Here is a 15,100-nt window from a genome sequence, read left to right on the forward strand (position 1 = left end):
ACCACCTGGGGCAGCCCATCAGGAAGTCCAGGATCCTGTTGCAGAGGGAGGTGTTCAGTCCCAGGGTCCTTAGCTTAGTGATGAGCTTGAGGGGCACTATGGTGTTGAACTTTGAGTTGTAGTCAATTAACCACATTCTCAAGTAGGTGTTCCCTTTGTCCAGGTGGGAAAGGGCAGTGTAGAGTGCAATAGAAATTGTGTCATATGTGGATCTGTTTGGGGGGTACGCAAATTGGAGTGGGTCCAGGGTTTCTGGGATGATGGTGTTGATGTGAGCCTTTCAAAGCATTTCATGGCTACAGATGTGAGTGCTACGGGGCGGTAGTCATTTAGACAGGTTACGTTGGCGTTCTTGGACACAGTGACTATGGTGTTCTGCTTGAGACATGTAGGTATTACAGACTGGGTCAGAGAGACGTTGAAAAGTAAGTGAAGACATTTGCCAGACGGTCAGCCTATGCTCTGACTACGTGTCCTGGTAATCTGTCTGATTGTTAATGTGTTTAAATGTCTTACTCACATCGGCTACAGAGAGTGTGATCACACAGTTGTTCAGAACAGCCAGTGCTCTCATGCATGGTTCAGTGTTGCTTGCCTCGAAGCGAGTATAAAAAGGCATTTAGCTCGTCTGGTAGGCTTGCTTCACTGGACAGCTCTCTGCTGGGTTACCCTTTGTAAATCCGTGATTCGATCTTAGTCCTGCATTGACGCTTTGTCTGTTTGATGGTTTGTCGCAGGGCATCTGTAATTCATGGCTTCTTGTTGGGATATGTACTTATGGTCACTGTGAGGAATTAGTTAGGTAACATAGATAATTAAGATGTGTTATCTGTATAATATGCTTATTATAAGAATGTATCCCTTTGGACTCTGGTGTTGGCAGTTGCACTTCCTCCCTCAGCTTGGGCTTAGTCACCTGGAGCCCAGAGAGGGGAGAGGTCAGGCTTGTCTTTCACATGTCTCTGGTGCTATGCAGCATATCAGAAAGAGAAGAGGACAGGAGAGAACATTGTCTTCATATGTGAATGTGTCTTTACCTATTCTAAACTATGTGAAGGGATGGCGGGATTAAATGGGGAACCACATACTTGTCTCCACAATGTCTGTGAGCCAGTTACTCCCTCCTTGGGGGAGATAAGGTATGAGAAAAGATATGTGGTGTAGGGTCTGGAACCATTGTATGTCATCTCTGATGTTGCACCTAACCTGGGGGAGTGTATGACCTAGAGGCTCACTCCCCTCAGTGAGCTTGTCCAGGCATGCAGTCAAGAAGGGGGAGGGGTTAGTAGTACAGTACCTGGTAAGACACTTGACATCATCATCAGCCGCCTGGTTTGAGGTGCCCATAACCCAGTCTGTTAAGTACTCCACCATCTTATTCCTGCCAGGGACAAATGGACATTAATTGACTGTATGTAAATACAATGTCATGGTCTTTGTATTACTACGTATCAGTTGATATGTTGCGGTAAACCTGGACAGTACAGAACATGTTTGACTGACAGTCTAGACTCAAGGAGGACATTCTCACCTGAACTTTATCTCTTGGCAGAAGGCCAGGTCGTCTCGATCTCTCACCTGAACTTTGTCTCTTGGCAGAAGGACAGGTCGTCTCGATCGCTTACCTGAACTTCATCTCCTGGCAGAAGGACAGGTCGTCTCGTCTCTCCATCATCACCTCCACCAGCTGACACAGCTTGGTCTTCATCTGGATAGCATGGACCATGTTGCCCAGGATACGCACGTACCTGTCAACACAACACAGGGCATGGGGAGAATGAGAGTGGGCAGTGTGCTCACAGCACCAACGGTCTCATAGTCCAGGGTAAGCATGCCATGGAGGAGAGGAGCGAAGGCTTTTACCTGACCAGGTTGAGCATCATGGTCTCTATGCTGGCCTGTCCCAGGTGCTCTGAGCTGCCCTCAGTGTGGTTGTCCAGTAGGTTCTTCATGATGGCGATGGTCTGCTCCACAAACTGGGTGTTAGTGTCATTGATGGGAACCTACACAGATACAAAAAAATTATACATTTTACCACACAGGTTAACAGTGTCTTTGGATTTACAGGTACAACCCTTTTCACTGTACATATGTATGTGTTCCTCTCACCGGCCCCTGTGCGTCAAAAAAGCGGCTGATGCTGTTCTTCAGTTTGTTGAAGAGCATGGGGTAAAGAGCTGGGCTGAGCTCCAGGCCCACCAGATCCTTAACATTGGTCCGGATCTGAACACCCTTTTCATGGCTGCAAACCATGAGGGACAGCAGGCGGTCCAGGAAGCGGCCCAGGGGCGTCTCCGTGTTCCCCTCACAGGAGCCCATGGAGATCATGGAGCCCTTCCTCTCACTGAGAGGCCCCATGGGGGGGCTGTAGGTGGCCTGGCCTGGAGCGCTGCGCTGCTGCAGACACACACCTCCCAGAGCACACAGGAAGCCCGTCATGTTGATCCACTCCTGGACACAGATAGGAGCAGAGGGACAACATCACTCCACAACCAATTCATTTGTGAAGTGTATTTTGATGTGCGTAAGGAGAATGCATAATAACAGGCTAATGGATGTCTGCTTGCCTGGCCATCCTCTAGCTTAGTTTTGGGATGGGTGAGGATTAATTTGGTCGCCTGCTCCCATTTTGCATGCGTGTCTTCCCATGCCTATGGGGAAGATTATAAAACAAAACTAATGTTGAGTTGATGTGAATATAGTGTTTCACAAACATCATTCCATATTGAAGCATAAGGTTATGAACAGAAGCACAGCAGCAGGCCACTCTCACTTCTGTGTTTCCTGCAGTAGGATGTTCGATCCTCCTCAACAGAGCCATCACTCTCTTCTGCAGGGCTAACCGGCCTGAAAACACACAAACACACCATGACAGGAGCCTTGGCCTCTCAGACAGCCCCGACGTCATCACCTGCTGAGCTCTCATGCTGTGACTGCCCTCTAGAGGTGGTACTCTGTCTATACACCATAAGACATAGCACCGTCAACTCCAGGTTATAGGTCATTAGCGCGTTCATTCACTACTAACCTGTGGACATCATGTTGCTGACGGACGCAAACTCGATGAAGGTGTTGTAGTTGGGCAGGATGGTCTGGACCGGGACCTCGTCCACTCCACAGCGGACCTCAGCCTCCTCACAGAGGTGTCTGAAGCAGGACATGGCCACCAGAACAGCCTCCATGTCAGGGCTCCACAGGAACATGTAGAGACACACCTCCAGTTTGGTCTGGGCCTGTCTGCAGCTGGGGATGCCGCTGCCCACCGTGGCCCGCTCCTGGGGGAGGAAGACAGGACAGAACGGTTAGAACATTGGAGAATAGTGAAACAAAGGTCCATTCAGGAGGGGGTTCTGAATGCTAGAGCTACCTTTTAGCTTTACTCAAAAAGACAAATATGCCCAAATATAATTCTGAACTTTCTATAACCTTGTGCCCTCCTGGATGAGACCCACAGGTATAAGGACTACAAAACCCACAACACTGTGGCTCACCTTGTTCCTGAGGAGGAACTTGTTCCTGCAGATGAGGATCTCCCTCAGCCACTTAAGGATCTCTGTACTGTTGATCATCTGGTGGCCAACCAGCTTCTTACAGATGAAGAAGAGCACCTGGGAACTGTAGGGTACAACAGCCAATCACAGTCAAACTGGTGACCTCCATCTGTGCTAACCAATCAGCATCAACGAACACTCAATTTTAACTGGCATCTAAGATAAGAGAACATCTATAAAACAATATAGATAAAAAGGAGGGCTGAGGCTACCTGATGTCCCAGAAGGTTTCAATGGGAGCATCTGGGTTCCACAGCTCTATGGCCTCAGGTTGATGCAGGACCAAGAGGGCCTATAAAAAGGAAGAGAACACAAGGAGTATGTTTTAGCTATTGTGGCAAAATGTAACCATAATGGAGAAAAGGAGTGTGAGAGAACGAGAGATGGGGCTCACCTCCATGGCCTCCTGTGAACACTCTCCCATGTTGGCCAGAGGCACCAGCTGCACCAAGCCGGTGATCAGCTCTACTGTACTGCTCTGGATCTCCTGACCCTGCTTACCCGGGTTCTGAAACACACACACACACACACACACAATTCTACATGTAACATAGGTTTGCAAGTATTTTCGGCAGGCAAACGCTATTGGTGTGTTTGAGCCCTAAGACTTTCTAACAAGTCTCTAACCTAGCACTTGGCTAATTTGTCTAACTCTAACCCTGCAAGTGGAATTAACAACGATAAATCGCTTAATCCAACACAACAAATGTAGAAATAAAGGATAAGTACAACTACAGTGTTACACGGCCATCCTCAAACAGCAAAAGACACATTATTTCTGTCCAGGAGTCCTAAAGTAAACATAGCAAACACTAACATGTAGCATGAGTTTGGGGTCAGCATGGATGAGCTTGACGAGAGCCAGCAGAAGGTACTTGTGGCTACGCGTGTCCAGGTCTGTGGTCTTCTCCTTGAACTTTAGACTGGTCATCTTCTCCTTGAAGGTCAGACTCTGAAGGAAACGAACAGTAGAGACAAGCCATTAATATGAGGAGAGTGATAGAAAAGAGAAAGGTAAACAAGGAAAAATTAAGTAGAGGAGAAACAGATGCAGAGTATCTCTACTGTAGTCAGACAAACAAGTTCCCACCCTCCGAGCAACAGTGACCCAGCGCACAGGGATCAGGAGAGAAGGAATCAGGGGTCAAACAGGGGGCGCGAGAGAGAGGGAGAGAGACACTGTTTCATAAGTGCCCTTCATTGGTGGGCCATGAAACAGGAGGTGGACAAACAGACAGGAGCCATGCCTAAACCATCATGGGCAGGCCCACACACAAACACCAGGACACTGCAAACAGGAATTATGGATGAGGAAATAGCATTCTAGTGGTGTTTGAAGGTAATATTCAACTATGCACCAAAACAATCTATAGGCATCTCATCTGTTCACAGGTGATAAACACAACCAAGTAGCCATCCATAGAACCTAGTTTGAAGGCATATCAACACTGTGATTATATTAAAATCCTCCATTTAGGAGTTCAAATAAAGATGAACAATCCAAAGTATTAGTGAGTGTGCAAGTATGACTCAGCCTCAGCAGGCTGTAGTGCTGAGCAATTAACCAACAAGTATGACTCAGCCTCAACAGGCTGTAGTGCTGAGCAATTAACCAACAAGTATGACTCAGCCTCAGCAGGCTGTAGTGCTGAGCAATTAACCAACAAGTATGACTCAGCCTCAGCAGGCTGTAGTGCTGAGCAATTAACCAACAAGTATGACTCAGCCTCAACAGGCTGTAGTGCTGAGCAATTAACCAACAAGTATGACTCAGCCTCAACAGGCTGTAGTGCTGAGCAATTAACCAACAAGTATGACTCAGCCTCAACAGGCTGTAGTGCTGAGCAATTAACCAACAAGTCCATTGTTTTTCTTAACATTCAATTACTTTAACTTCTATTTGTTCAGTTTTTTTCTGTGAGCTCAATGTGCAGTTTCTCTAGAGATAAATCACATCAAACCTGAACTGGGCGATTTAGTGGAGTTTAGTTTCCAACAGGCCAATGTTCCACATGGTTTAGCATAGTAAGCGTGGTAATTAACTACAATGACCATAATCCATTGTGTGCCTATTTGTCCGGTCTGTGTGGGGCAGACACTGAGGGAGAGAAGAACGTGCGAGACAGAGAGCAGTTGCTTTGTGAGTTATCTACCTGAAAATACATCATCTAAGTGATTGATAATTGGTATTCAGCAATAACAAAAGTATGCCTCATTTACTTTGAAGAACTACTAAAATAGTGATTTTGTCAGACAGCGTAGGCAGCAGATGTATAGAGATGAGATGACTTGGAACTAAATAATAAAGTAAATCAAATAAAACAATCTGAAATATTTTAATAAATTAATGTGAATAAACAATAGTTAATAAGCAGTAATGGTCACAAACATCATTGGCCTTTTATTAATTGTTGTATTCTGTTTAGTTACAGCATTCAATCCACATGCATAGTGCATTTAATATTGAATTACATCTTAACGAATATCGAAAAACAGTGGTTATTTTTCAATAACCGAAACGACCTCAAAAAGCACTAAAAATCGCTCAGCACTAACAGACTGAGAAGCATGCTCCAGGAGCTAGCCTAGCATACAGATGAGATGGAGTGGAGGGAGGAGTCGGACACAGGCTCACTTCAACCAGAGCACAGAGGAGGTGGAGGACGACAGGGGCTCTCTCTTATCTGTGGTAGCCTGAGGGTGGGGTCAGGGGTTAGAGGTCAGCTGCAGAGGAGTCGGAAGGAGGAAGCGTGGGGAGTGGTAGTTATACTTACAGCAACAGACGCCCACTGCCATGCAAAACAGTGACTGTGACAGGTTGGCATCTGAGTGAGTGAGCGGCAGCAGCCAGGTCAAAGAAAATGGAGGAGGAGAAGGAAAGAACGGGGCAATATGAAAAGAGAAAATAAGCAGAGGACAAAGAAGCACCACCGAGTCAATGATGTCAGAGAGTTCCCTCTGCCGTCCTTCACTTCCATGAGATGAGTAGACCAAACACACAGATATGAGCAAGATGACACGCACACACACAGGGAAGTGAGTGGTTATCAAAGATGGTTATCAGATTTATATACATTACCAGTGAAAGGTTTGGACGCACCTACTCATTCAAGGGTTTTTCTATATTTTACTATTTTCTACATTGCAGAATAATAGTGATATCAAAACTATGAAATAGCTCATATGGAATCATGTAGTAACCAAATAAATAAAAAGTTAAATTAAATATGTTATATTTGAGATTCTTCAAAGTAGCCATCCGTTGCCATGATGACAGATTTGCATACTCTTGGCTTCCCCTGGAATGCTTTTCCAACCGTCTTGAAGGAGTTCCCACATATGCTGAGCACTTGTTGGCTGCTTTTCCTTCACTCTGCGGTCCAACTCATCCCAAACCATCTCAATTGGGTTAAGGTCGGGTGATTGTAGAGGTCAGGTCATCTGATGCAGCACTCCGTCACTCTCCTTCTTGGTCAAATAGACCTTACGCAGCCTAAAGGTGTGTTGGGTCATTGTCCTGTTGAAAAACAATTGATAGACCAACTAACCAGATGGTATGGAGTATCGCTGCAGAATGCTGTGGTAGCCATGCTGGTTAAGTGTGCCTTGAATTATAAATAAATCACAGGACGGTGTCACCAGCAAAGTACCATCACACCTTTTCCTCCATGCTTCATGGTGGGAACCACACATGCAGAGATCATCCGTTCACCTACTCTGCGTCTCACAAAGACACGGCAGTTGGAACCAAAAATCTCTCATTTGGACTCATCAGACCAAAGGACAGATTTCCACCGGTCTAATGTGCATTGCTCGTGTTTCTTGGCCCAAGCAAGTCTCTTCTTATTGTTGTCCTTTAGTAGTGGTTTCTTTGCAGCAATTTGACCATGAAGGCCTGATTCACGCAGTCTCCTCTGAACAGTCGATGTTGAGATGTGTCTGTTACTTGAACTCTGTGAAGCATTTAATTGGGCTGCAATCTGAGGTGCTGTTAACTCTGATGAACCTATCCTCTGCAGCATTGGTAACTCTGGCAGCATTGGTAACTCTGGTTCTTTGTTTCCTGTGGCAGTCCTCGAGAGCCAGTTTCATCATAGCGCTTGATGGTTGAGACAGCACTTGAAGAAAAATTCAAAGTTCTTGAAATTTTCCAGATTGACTGACCTTCATGTCTTAAAGTAATGATGGACTGTCATTTCTCTTTGATTATTTGAGCTGTTCTTGCCATAATATGGATTTGGTATTTTACCAAATAAGGGCTATCGTCTGTATACCACCCCTACCTTGTCACAATACAACTGATTGGCTCAAACACATTAAGAAGGAAAGAAATTCCACAAATGACTTTAACAAGGCACACTTGTTAATTGAAATGCATTCCATAAATAAGAATGGCATGGCTCAAAGGTCTTCTATTTATTTTCTGTAATACCACCTACCCCACCAAAGACATTCTTTAAAAAAGTATACTCAGTAATAAGACTTAACGTGGGAAAATAAAATTAATAGAATAAAAAGGAACGTTTTTCATCAACTAAGTCCGAGGGTGGTTTTAACCTTCCAGACATGGTATTGTATGAACTCCCAACACAAGGCTTTCACTTGCGACATATACACTATATGGCCAAAAGTATGTGGACATCGTTTCAAATTTGTGGATTTAGCAATTTCAGCCACACCGGTTGCTGACAGGTGTATAAAATCGAGCACACAGCCATACAATCTCCATAGACAAACATTGGCAGTATAATGGCCCATACTGAAAAGCTCAGTGACTTTCAACGTGGCACCGTCATACAATAGCACCTTTCCAACAAGTCAGTTCGTCAAATTTCTGGCCTGCTAGAGCTGCCCAAGTCAACTGTAAGTGCTGTTATTATGAAGGGGAAACGTTTAGGAGCAACAACGGCTCAGCCGCGAAGTGGTAGGCCACACAAATTCAGAACGGGACCACCGAGTGTTGAAGCATGTAACGTTTAAAAATAATCTGTCCTTGGTTGCAACACTCATTACCGAGTTCCAAACTGCTTCTGGATGCAACGTCAGCACAAGAACTGAAATGGGTTTCCATACCCAAGCTGCAGCACACAAGCCTAAGATCATCATGCGCAATGCCATTCGTCGACTGCAGTGATGAATCACACTTCACCATCTGGCAGTCTGACGGACGAATCTAGGTTTGGTGGATGCCAGGAGGAGGAATAATGGTCTGGGGCTGTTTTTCATGGTTCAGGCTAGGTCCCTTAGTTCTAATGAAGGGGAATCTTAATGCTACAGCATACAGTGACATTCTAGACCAGGAATTCCCAAACTGGGTATGGAGGTACGTGCAATGCTGTCAGGGGCACGCCAAATAAAAATGTATTCACATTTTCAAACAGTCCATTTATATTCAATATGCGGGACAAAATTGAGGCTGATTAAGAAGTTGGACAACACACAGGTATTTCCATCATTGTATGATTTTTTTGTGTGCAAATGAACTCAAGCTTACGGACAATGTCAAATGTGATATAGCAAAGCACCGGAGTGAGTTGGGTGTGCAATTACGCAGGTACCTTCCCGAAACTGATGAAACAAACAACTGTATTCCTTATCCCTTTCATTCCCTGCTTCCAGTCCACTTACCGATATCTGAAGAGAGCCTCATCGAAATTGCAACAAGCGGTTCTGTGAAAATGTAATTTAATCAGAAGCCACTGCCAGATTTCTGGATTGGGCTACGCTCAGAGTTTCTTGCCTTGGCAAATCGCGCTGTTAAGACATTGATGCCCTTTGCAGCCACATACCTACAGTATGTGTGGATTCTCTGCCCTTCAATAGCATGAAAACTAAATACAGGCACAGACTGTGTGTGTAAAATGATTTAAGACTGAGACTCACAATTAACAAATAAAGTTTTATATGTAAGATGCCTAAATAAAGAGCAAAATGATTGATTATTATATTATTTGTGCCCTGGTCCTTTAAGAGCTCTGTCATTTCCCACGAGCCGGGTTGTGACAAAAACTCACACTCATTCTTATGTTTAATAAATGTATCGTATAGTGTGTGTGTGTGTGTGTGTGTGTGTGTGTGTGTGTGTGTGTGTGTGTGTGTGTGTGTGTGTGTGTGTGTGTGTGTGTGTGTGTGTGTGTGTGTGTGTGGTGGCAGGCTTACAATGATGACAAACTACAATTGAGAGTGCGATGACCCTGGTGCTAGAGGGGGTACGCAGCTGGAGGTTGAATGTTTGAAGGGGTACAGGACTATAGAAATGTGGGAACCACTGTTCTAGACGATTCTATGCTTCCAACTTTGTGGCAACAGTTTGTGGAAGGCGCTTTCCTGTTTCTGCATAATAATGCCCCCATGGACAAATCGAAGTCTATACGGAAATGAATTGTTGAGATCAATGTGGAAGAACTTGACTGGCCTGCACAGAGCCCTGTCCTCAACCTCATCGAACACCTTTGGGATGAATTGGAATGCCGAATGCAAGCCAGGCCTAACCGCCCAACATCAGTGCCTGACCTCACTAATGCTCTTGTGGCTGACTGGAGTCCCCGCAGCGATGTTCCAACATCTAGTGAGTGGAGGCTGTTATAGCAGCAAAGGGGGGGACCAACTCCATATTAATACCCAGGATTTTGAAATGAGATGTTTGACAAGCAGGTGTTCACATACTTTTGGTCATGTAGTGTATCAAAAAGTTTTGAATAGAAATATTTTCGAAACATCAGAGCAACCTTGAATGAATCTTATTTGAGTTATAAAAAATAAAAATAAAAACTATTGGAACCAAGATTGGAACCAAATGATGTTAGCACAAGATGGAGGGAAAGTTGGCGCAAAAGTAACGAAATTACACATAACGAAAATGTATGTTTAATCCTGTATAAACTAAATGTTTACAATTTATTATACAAGAGAGAAAACTCAAGTCTACAGCACAACAGCAGAGTCATGTCTTAAGTGTAAAACTACTTGCTTTCTGGGAATGCTGTGAAGTCCAAAATGTATGGACGGCGCAAGAAAGTTGGCTGTCAGAAGTATTGCAATGTAAACTCTCTTTTAATCGATCTGTCCGCATATTTCATGACATTGCATATAGTGGTGTAGTGAGATACCCAATGAGCTGGACGATTCACTCATCTTGAAAAAAACATATACTAAAAACTTGGAAATCAATCAATCCGCCATTATGTAAATAATGGAAAAATTGAATGATATATTATTAAAATAGCATGGGTGACCACGAAAAACAAATTGGTACAATTTAAGGCCAAGTGGCAAACAATAATGCACTAAGGATAGGGGTGTGAGCATACGGGTCTGGGCAGAGGAGATGTAGTCGTTGTTTGAGTGCGTCTGTAACATGTTGTTTGTATGTATAAGTTTTTATTTGGAGAAAAAAGAAAGAGGAGGGGGGGGATTGCTGATCCCGTTGCTGTGAAGCTCCTGCTCTCCACAGTAAAACCACAGACACTGCAGTCTGGCATTGAATAACATCTCGTCCCAACATGGCCCATTCATTTAAAAAAAAGAATCATGCACACTGCTAATATTTGGGTTTGTCGAGTATGTTTGTTTCCAAGAGTGTGTGTTTTGTTGTGTGTGTGTGTCTTACCGGAGTCATGCGGAGGGGAGCGTGCGTACTGCAGCCCCGCATCACGTGGCCCAGCGTCTCAGAAACCATGATCCTCAGCTCTCCTGAGTAGCAGTACACCGCATCAATCTTAGGCCACCAGTCCAATGGAGACTGCAGCAAAGAAATGGACAGAGGGTTCAACTCAATCCTCTAAACAAATCTACTGTAGGCTTCATTATAAAACATTTGAAACAGAAACATAATCCTGTAAAGAGACTTGGATAATACAAGGGCCTGTAGGTTAAATAGTAAGTGGGTGTTGAGTCTTATCCCAATCGAAACTCATTCAGAAAATGACATGGGGCCTTCAGCCCAGTAGGATTTGTTAGGGTGGAGAGATGAGACTTCTCCAGTTTGCCTGGAGGGGAGAAAGATGGCAGCTGTACTATCCTACTCTCCGTTACCCACCCACCAACCCAGACAGACAGAGACACGCAGGAACAAAAGCAGCCTCTGACTTCTGCTCACAGACAGGAAGTGCTTTGCGTGAGGGGGGTGAGAGAGAGACCAGTTATACTCTCACTCCCTCACACATAGTCTCCTAGGCACATGGGGAGCTAATAAAAGGGTCTCTGTATGAAATCTTCCCTCAGGCACTTCCTATTGAAACACACAAACACACACACACACAAACCACATGAGTGTCTGCAGCACTTCCTCTCCCTGCATGGCTCATCCAGAGTGAGATGGTAGTCGATCTAATGGCTGGGTAATAGAGCCAGCCCAGTGTATACAGTAGTGACATCATCTACACAAAGTCACCACAGATAAGGTTACCACTGGTCATTCTAGACATGCACTGTGTGCACACAGCATTGGTCACTTTATACACTTTGAATAGTGGCACTGGACATTGGCATTTGGTGTGGTGATTGATCCCTTAACCCTATGTTAGGCCATGACAACACACACTTACATTGGTGATGATTCTGTGTAGAGAGTTGACCAGGACGAAGTGGAAGGTGGGAGGGGAGGATGACGCCAGGCAGACCTGAAATGGAGGAGAAAAATAAAGGGAGAGATTAATCAGGGATCAGAGTCCTTACTTCAACACACCAGTATGTGGTTAAAAAGTGTGCATCAACAACCCTTTCTATGACATACTATACTCCAAAACTCAGCTCCATCATTCATTGAATCAGACGGCTCATTCATCACAAAACCAACTGATATTGCCAATTACTTGAATGATTTTTTCCATTGGCAAGATTAGCAAACTTAGGCATGGCATGCCAGCAACAAACGCGACATCACACATCCAAGTAAAACTGATCAAATTATGAAAATCAAGCATTGTAATTTTGATTTCCGTAAAGTGAGTGTGGAAGAAGTGAAAAAACTATTATTGTCTTACAACAATAAGCCACCGGGGTCTGACAACTTGGATGGAAAATTACTCAGGCCAATAACGGACGATATTGGCCCTCCTCTATTTGCCATAGCTTCAATCTAAGCCTAGAGTGTGCCTGGAGGAAAGCAAAAGTAATTATGTTACCCAAGAATAGCAAAGCCTCCCTTTACCCGCTCAAATAGCCAACCAATCAGCTTGTTACCAACACTTAGTGAACTTTTGGAAAAAAATTGTGTTTGGCCAGATACAATGCTATTTTACTGTAAGCACGCTTATAGAGAAGGACATTCAACAAGCACGGCACTTACACAAATCACTGATAATTGATTGGCTGAGAGAAATTGATGATAAAAAGATTGTGGGAGCTGTTTTGTTAGACCTCAGTGCGGCTTTTGACATTATCGATCATAGTCTGCTGATGGAAAAAGTATGTGTTATGGCTTTACACCCCCTGTTATATTGTGGATAAAGAGTTACCTGTCCCAATAGATTTTTTTTTTACCCCTTTTTCTCCCCAATTTCATGATATCCAATTGGTAGTTACAGTCTTGTCTCATCGCTGCAACTCCCATACGGACTTGGGCGAGGCGATGGTTGAGAGCCATGCGTCCTCCGATACACGACCCAACCAAGCCGCACTGCTTCTTGAAACAATGCCCGCTTAACCCGGAAGCCAGCCACACAAACGTGTCTGAGAAAACACCGTACACCTGGCGACCGTGTCAGCGTGCATGCGCCAGGCCCGCCACAGGAGTCGCTAGAGCGTGATGGGACAAGGACATCTCTGCCAGCCAAACGCTCCCCTAACCCTGGACAAAGCTGGGCCAATTGTGCGCCGCCTCATGGGTCTCCCGGTTGCGACAGAGCCTGGAAAGAGTTACCCGTCTAACAGAACACAGAGGGTGTTCTTTAATGGAAGCTTCTCCAACATAATCCGGGTAAAATCAGGAATTCCCCTGGGCAGCTGTCTAGGCCCTTTACTTATTTCAATCTTTACTAATGACATGCCATTGAGTAAAGCTATGTATGCGGAGGACTCAACACTATACACATCATTTCTACAGCGCGTGAAATCACTGCTTAACAAAGAGCTGCAGTCAGTTTCAGAATGGGTGGCAAGGAATAAGCTAGTCCTAAATATTTCAAAAACTAAAAGCATTGTCATTTGTGACAAATCATTCACTAAACCCTAAACCTCAACTGAATATTGTAATGAATAATGTGGACATTGAGGTGACTAAATTGCTTGGAGTAAGCCTGGATTGTAAACTGTCATGGTCAAAACATGTTGATACAACAGTAGCTAAGATGGGGGAGAAGTCCATCCATAATAAAGCACTGCTGTCTTTTTAACAACACTATCAACAAGGCAGGTACTAAAAGCTCTCGTTTTGTTACATCTGGACTACGGTTCAATCATGTGGTCAGGTGCCACAAAGAGGAACCTTGGAAAATTTTAATTGGCTCAGAAGAGGGCAGCACGGCTGATCCTTAAATGTACACGGAGAGCTAATATTAATAATATGCATGACAATCTCTTATGGCTCAAAGTGGAGGAGAGATTGACAATCACTACTTGTTTTTCAAATAAGTTTTGACATGCTGAATGCATTGAGCTGTCTGTTCAAACTACTAGCACACAGCTTGGACACCCATGAATACCCCACAAGACATGCCACCAAAGGTCTCTTCACAGTCCCCAAGCCAAGAACAGACTATGGAAGGCACACAGTACGACACAGAGCCATGACGACATGGAACTCTATTTCACATCAGGTAACTGATGCAAGCAGATAAAAATACACCGCATGGAACAGCAGGGATTGTGAAGAAACACACACAGGCACACATGATAAGACATGTACATACACATGGATGTTGTATTGTAAATATGTGATAGTGGAGTAGCGGCCTGAAGGAACACACTCAATTTTTGGGTAAGTGTTATGAAATGTAATGTCATGTAATATTTTAAACTGTATATATAACTGACTTAATGTTGCTGGACCCCAGGAAGAGTAGCTGCAGGGATCCTTAATAAACACAAATAAATACCTTAAAATGCTGGTTGTTGTGGGGATTGATGCGGAAACAAGAGACAAAGCAGTCGATCATGAGGTCCACGTCTGCGTTCTGGCTTCCCGCCCCTCTGGAGAAAGGCTTGGCTGGGTTGAAGAGCAGGGCCTGACAGTAGAAGGGAGAAACAAAGTCCATAGCATCAGCTGTGACTGGTTACCACTGGTCACTAATACTGGATACTATGTTTATAATACCTTCCCATAACACTGATGATCAGAGGACAATCTGTGGCTGATGCTCACCTTAAGGTCCACTACGATGGACTGCACCAGGAGGAAGATGACAGAGTGGTCCTCCCAGTTGATGTAGGTGGACGCCTTGCAGAGTTTGACACAGGCGATGGCAGCACTCTCAGTCAGCTGTTTACTGCCCCCGTGGCCGGCAAGGGCCTTCCTCAGGTTCTCCAGGAATAGTTTCTGTTAGGGACAGAGAAGAGTAGTGTACTGATTAGAACCCTAGTGTGAGTGCCCTGCCCCGTGGGTGGGTTGT

The 15,100-nt window shown here is 44.6% G+C and overlaps 1 protein-coding gene across 1 annotated transcript in view; it reads right to left on the reverse strand.

Annotated features, from left to right (window-relative positions):
* The window catches only part of LOC123999100 (neurofibromin-like), a 67,315-nt gene that overhangs the window by 36,144 nt on the left and 16,071 nt on the right, over positions 1–15,100 (reverse strand). The window contains exons 9-23 of the mRNA XM_046304512.1: positions 14,854–15,027; positions 14,588–14,716; positions 12,098–12,172; positions 11,161–11,292; positions 4,369–4,503; positions 3,946–4,059; positions 3,764–3,843; positions 3,492–3,615; positions 3,029–3,275; positions 2,774–2,847; positions 2,568–2,651; positions 2,110–2,451; positions 1,864–2,003; positions 1,626–1,748; positions 1,298–1,381 (exon numbers count right to left, since the gene is read on the reverse strand). Coding sequence (XP_046160468.1) covers positions 1,298–1,381; positions 1,626–1,748; positions 1,864–2,003; positions 2,110–2,451; positions 2,568–2,651; positions 2,774–2,847; positions 3,029–3,275; positions 3,492–3,615; positions 3,764–3,843; positions 3,946–4,059; positions 4,369–4,503; positions 11,161–11,292; positions 12,098–12,172; positions 14,588–14,716; positions 14,854–15,027 — 2,057 coding nt within the window. The remainder of the gene's footprint in view (positions 1–1,297; positions 1,382–1,625; positions 1,749–1,863; positions 2,004–2,109; positions 2,452–2,567; positions 2,652–2,773; positions 2,848–3,028; positions 3,276–3,491; positions 3,616–3,763; positions 3,844–3,945; positions 4,060–4,368; positions 4,504–11,160; positions 11,293–12,097; positions 12,173–14,587; positions 14,717–14,853; positions 15,028–15,100) is intronic.

This window comes from Oncorhynchus gorbuscha, linkage group LG16, assembly GCF_021184085.1.
Source record: "Oncorhynchus gorbuscha isolate QuinsamMale2020 ecotype Even-year linkage group LG16, OgorEven_v1.0, whole genome shotgun sequence".
Lineage (NCBI taxonomy): Eukaryota > Metazoa > Chordata > Actinopteri > Salmoniformes > Salmonidae > Oncorhynchus > Oncorhynchus gorbuscha.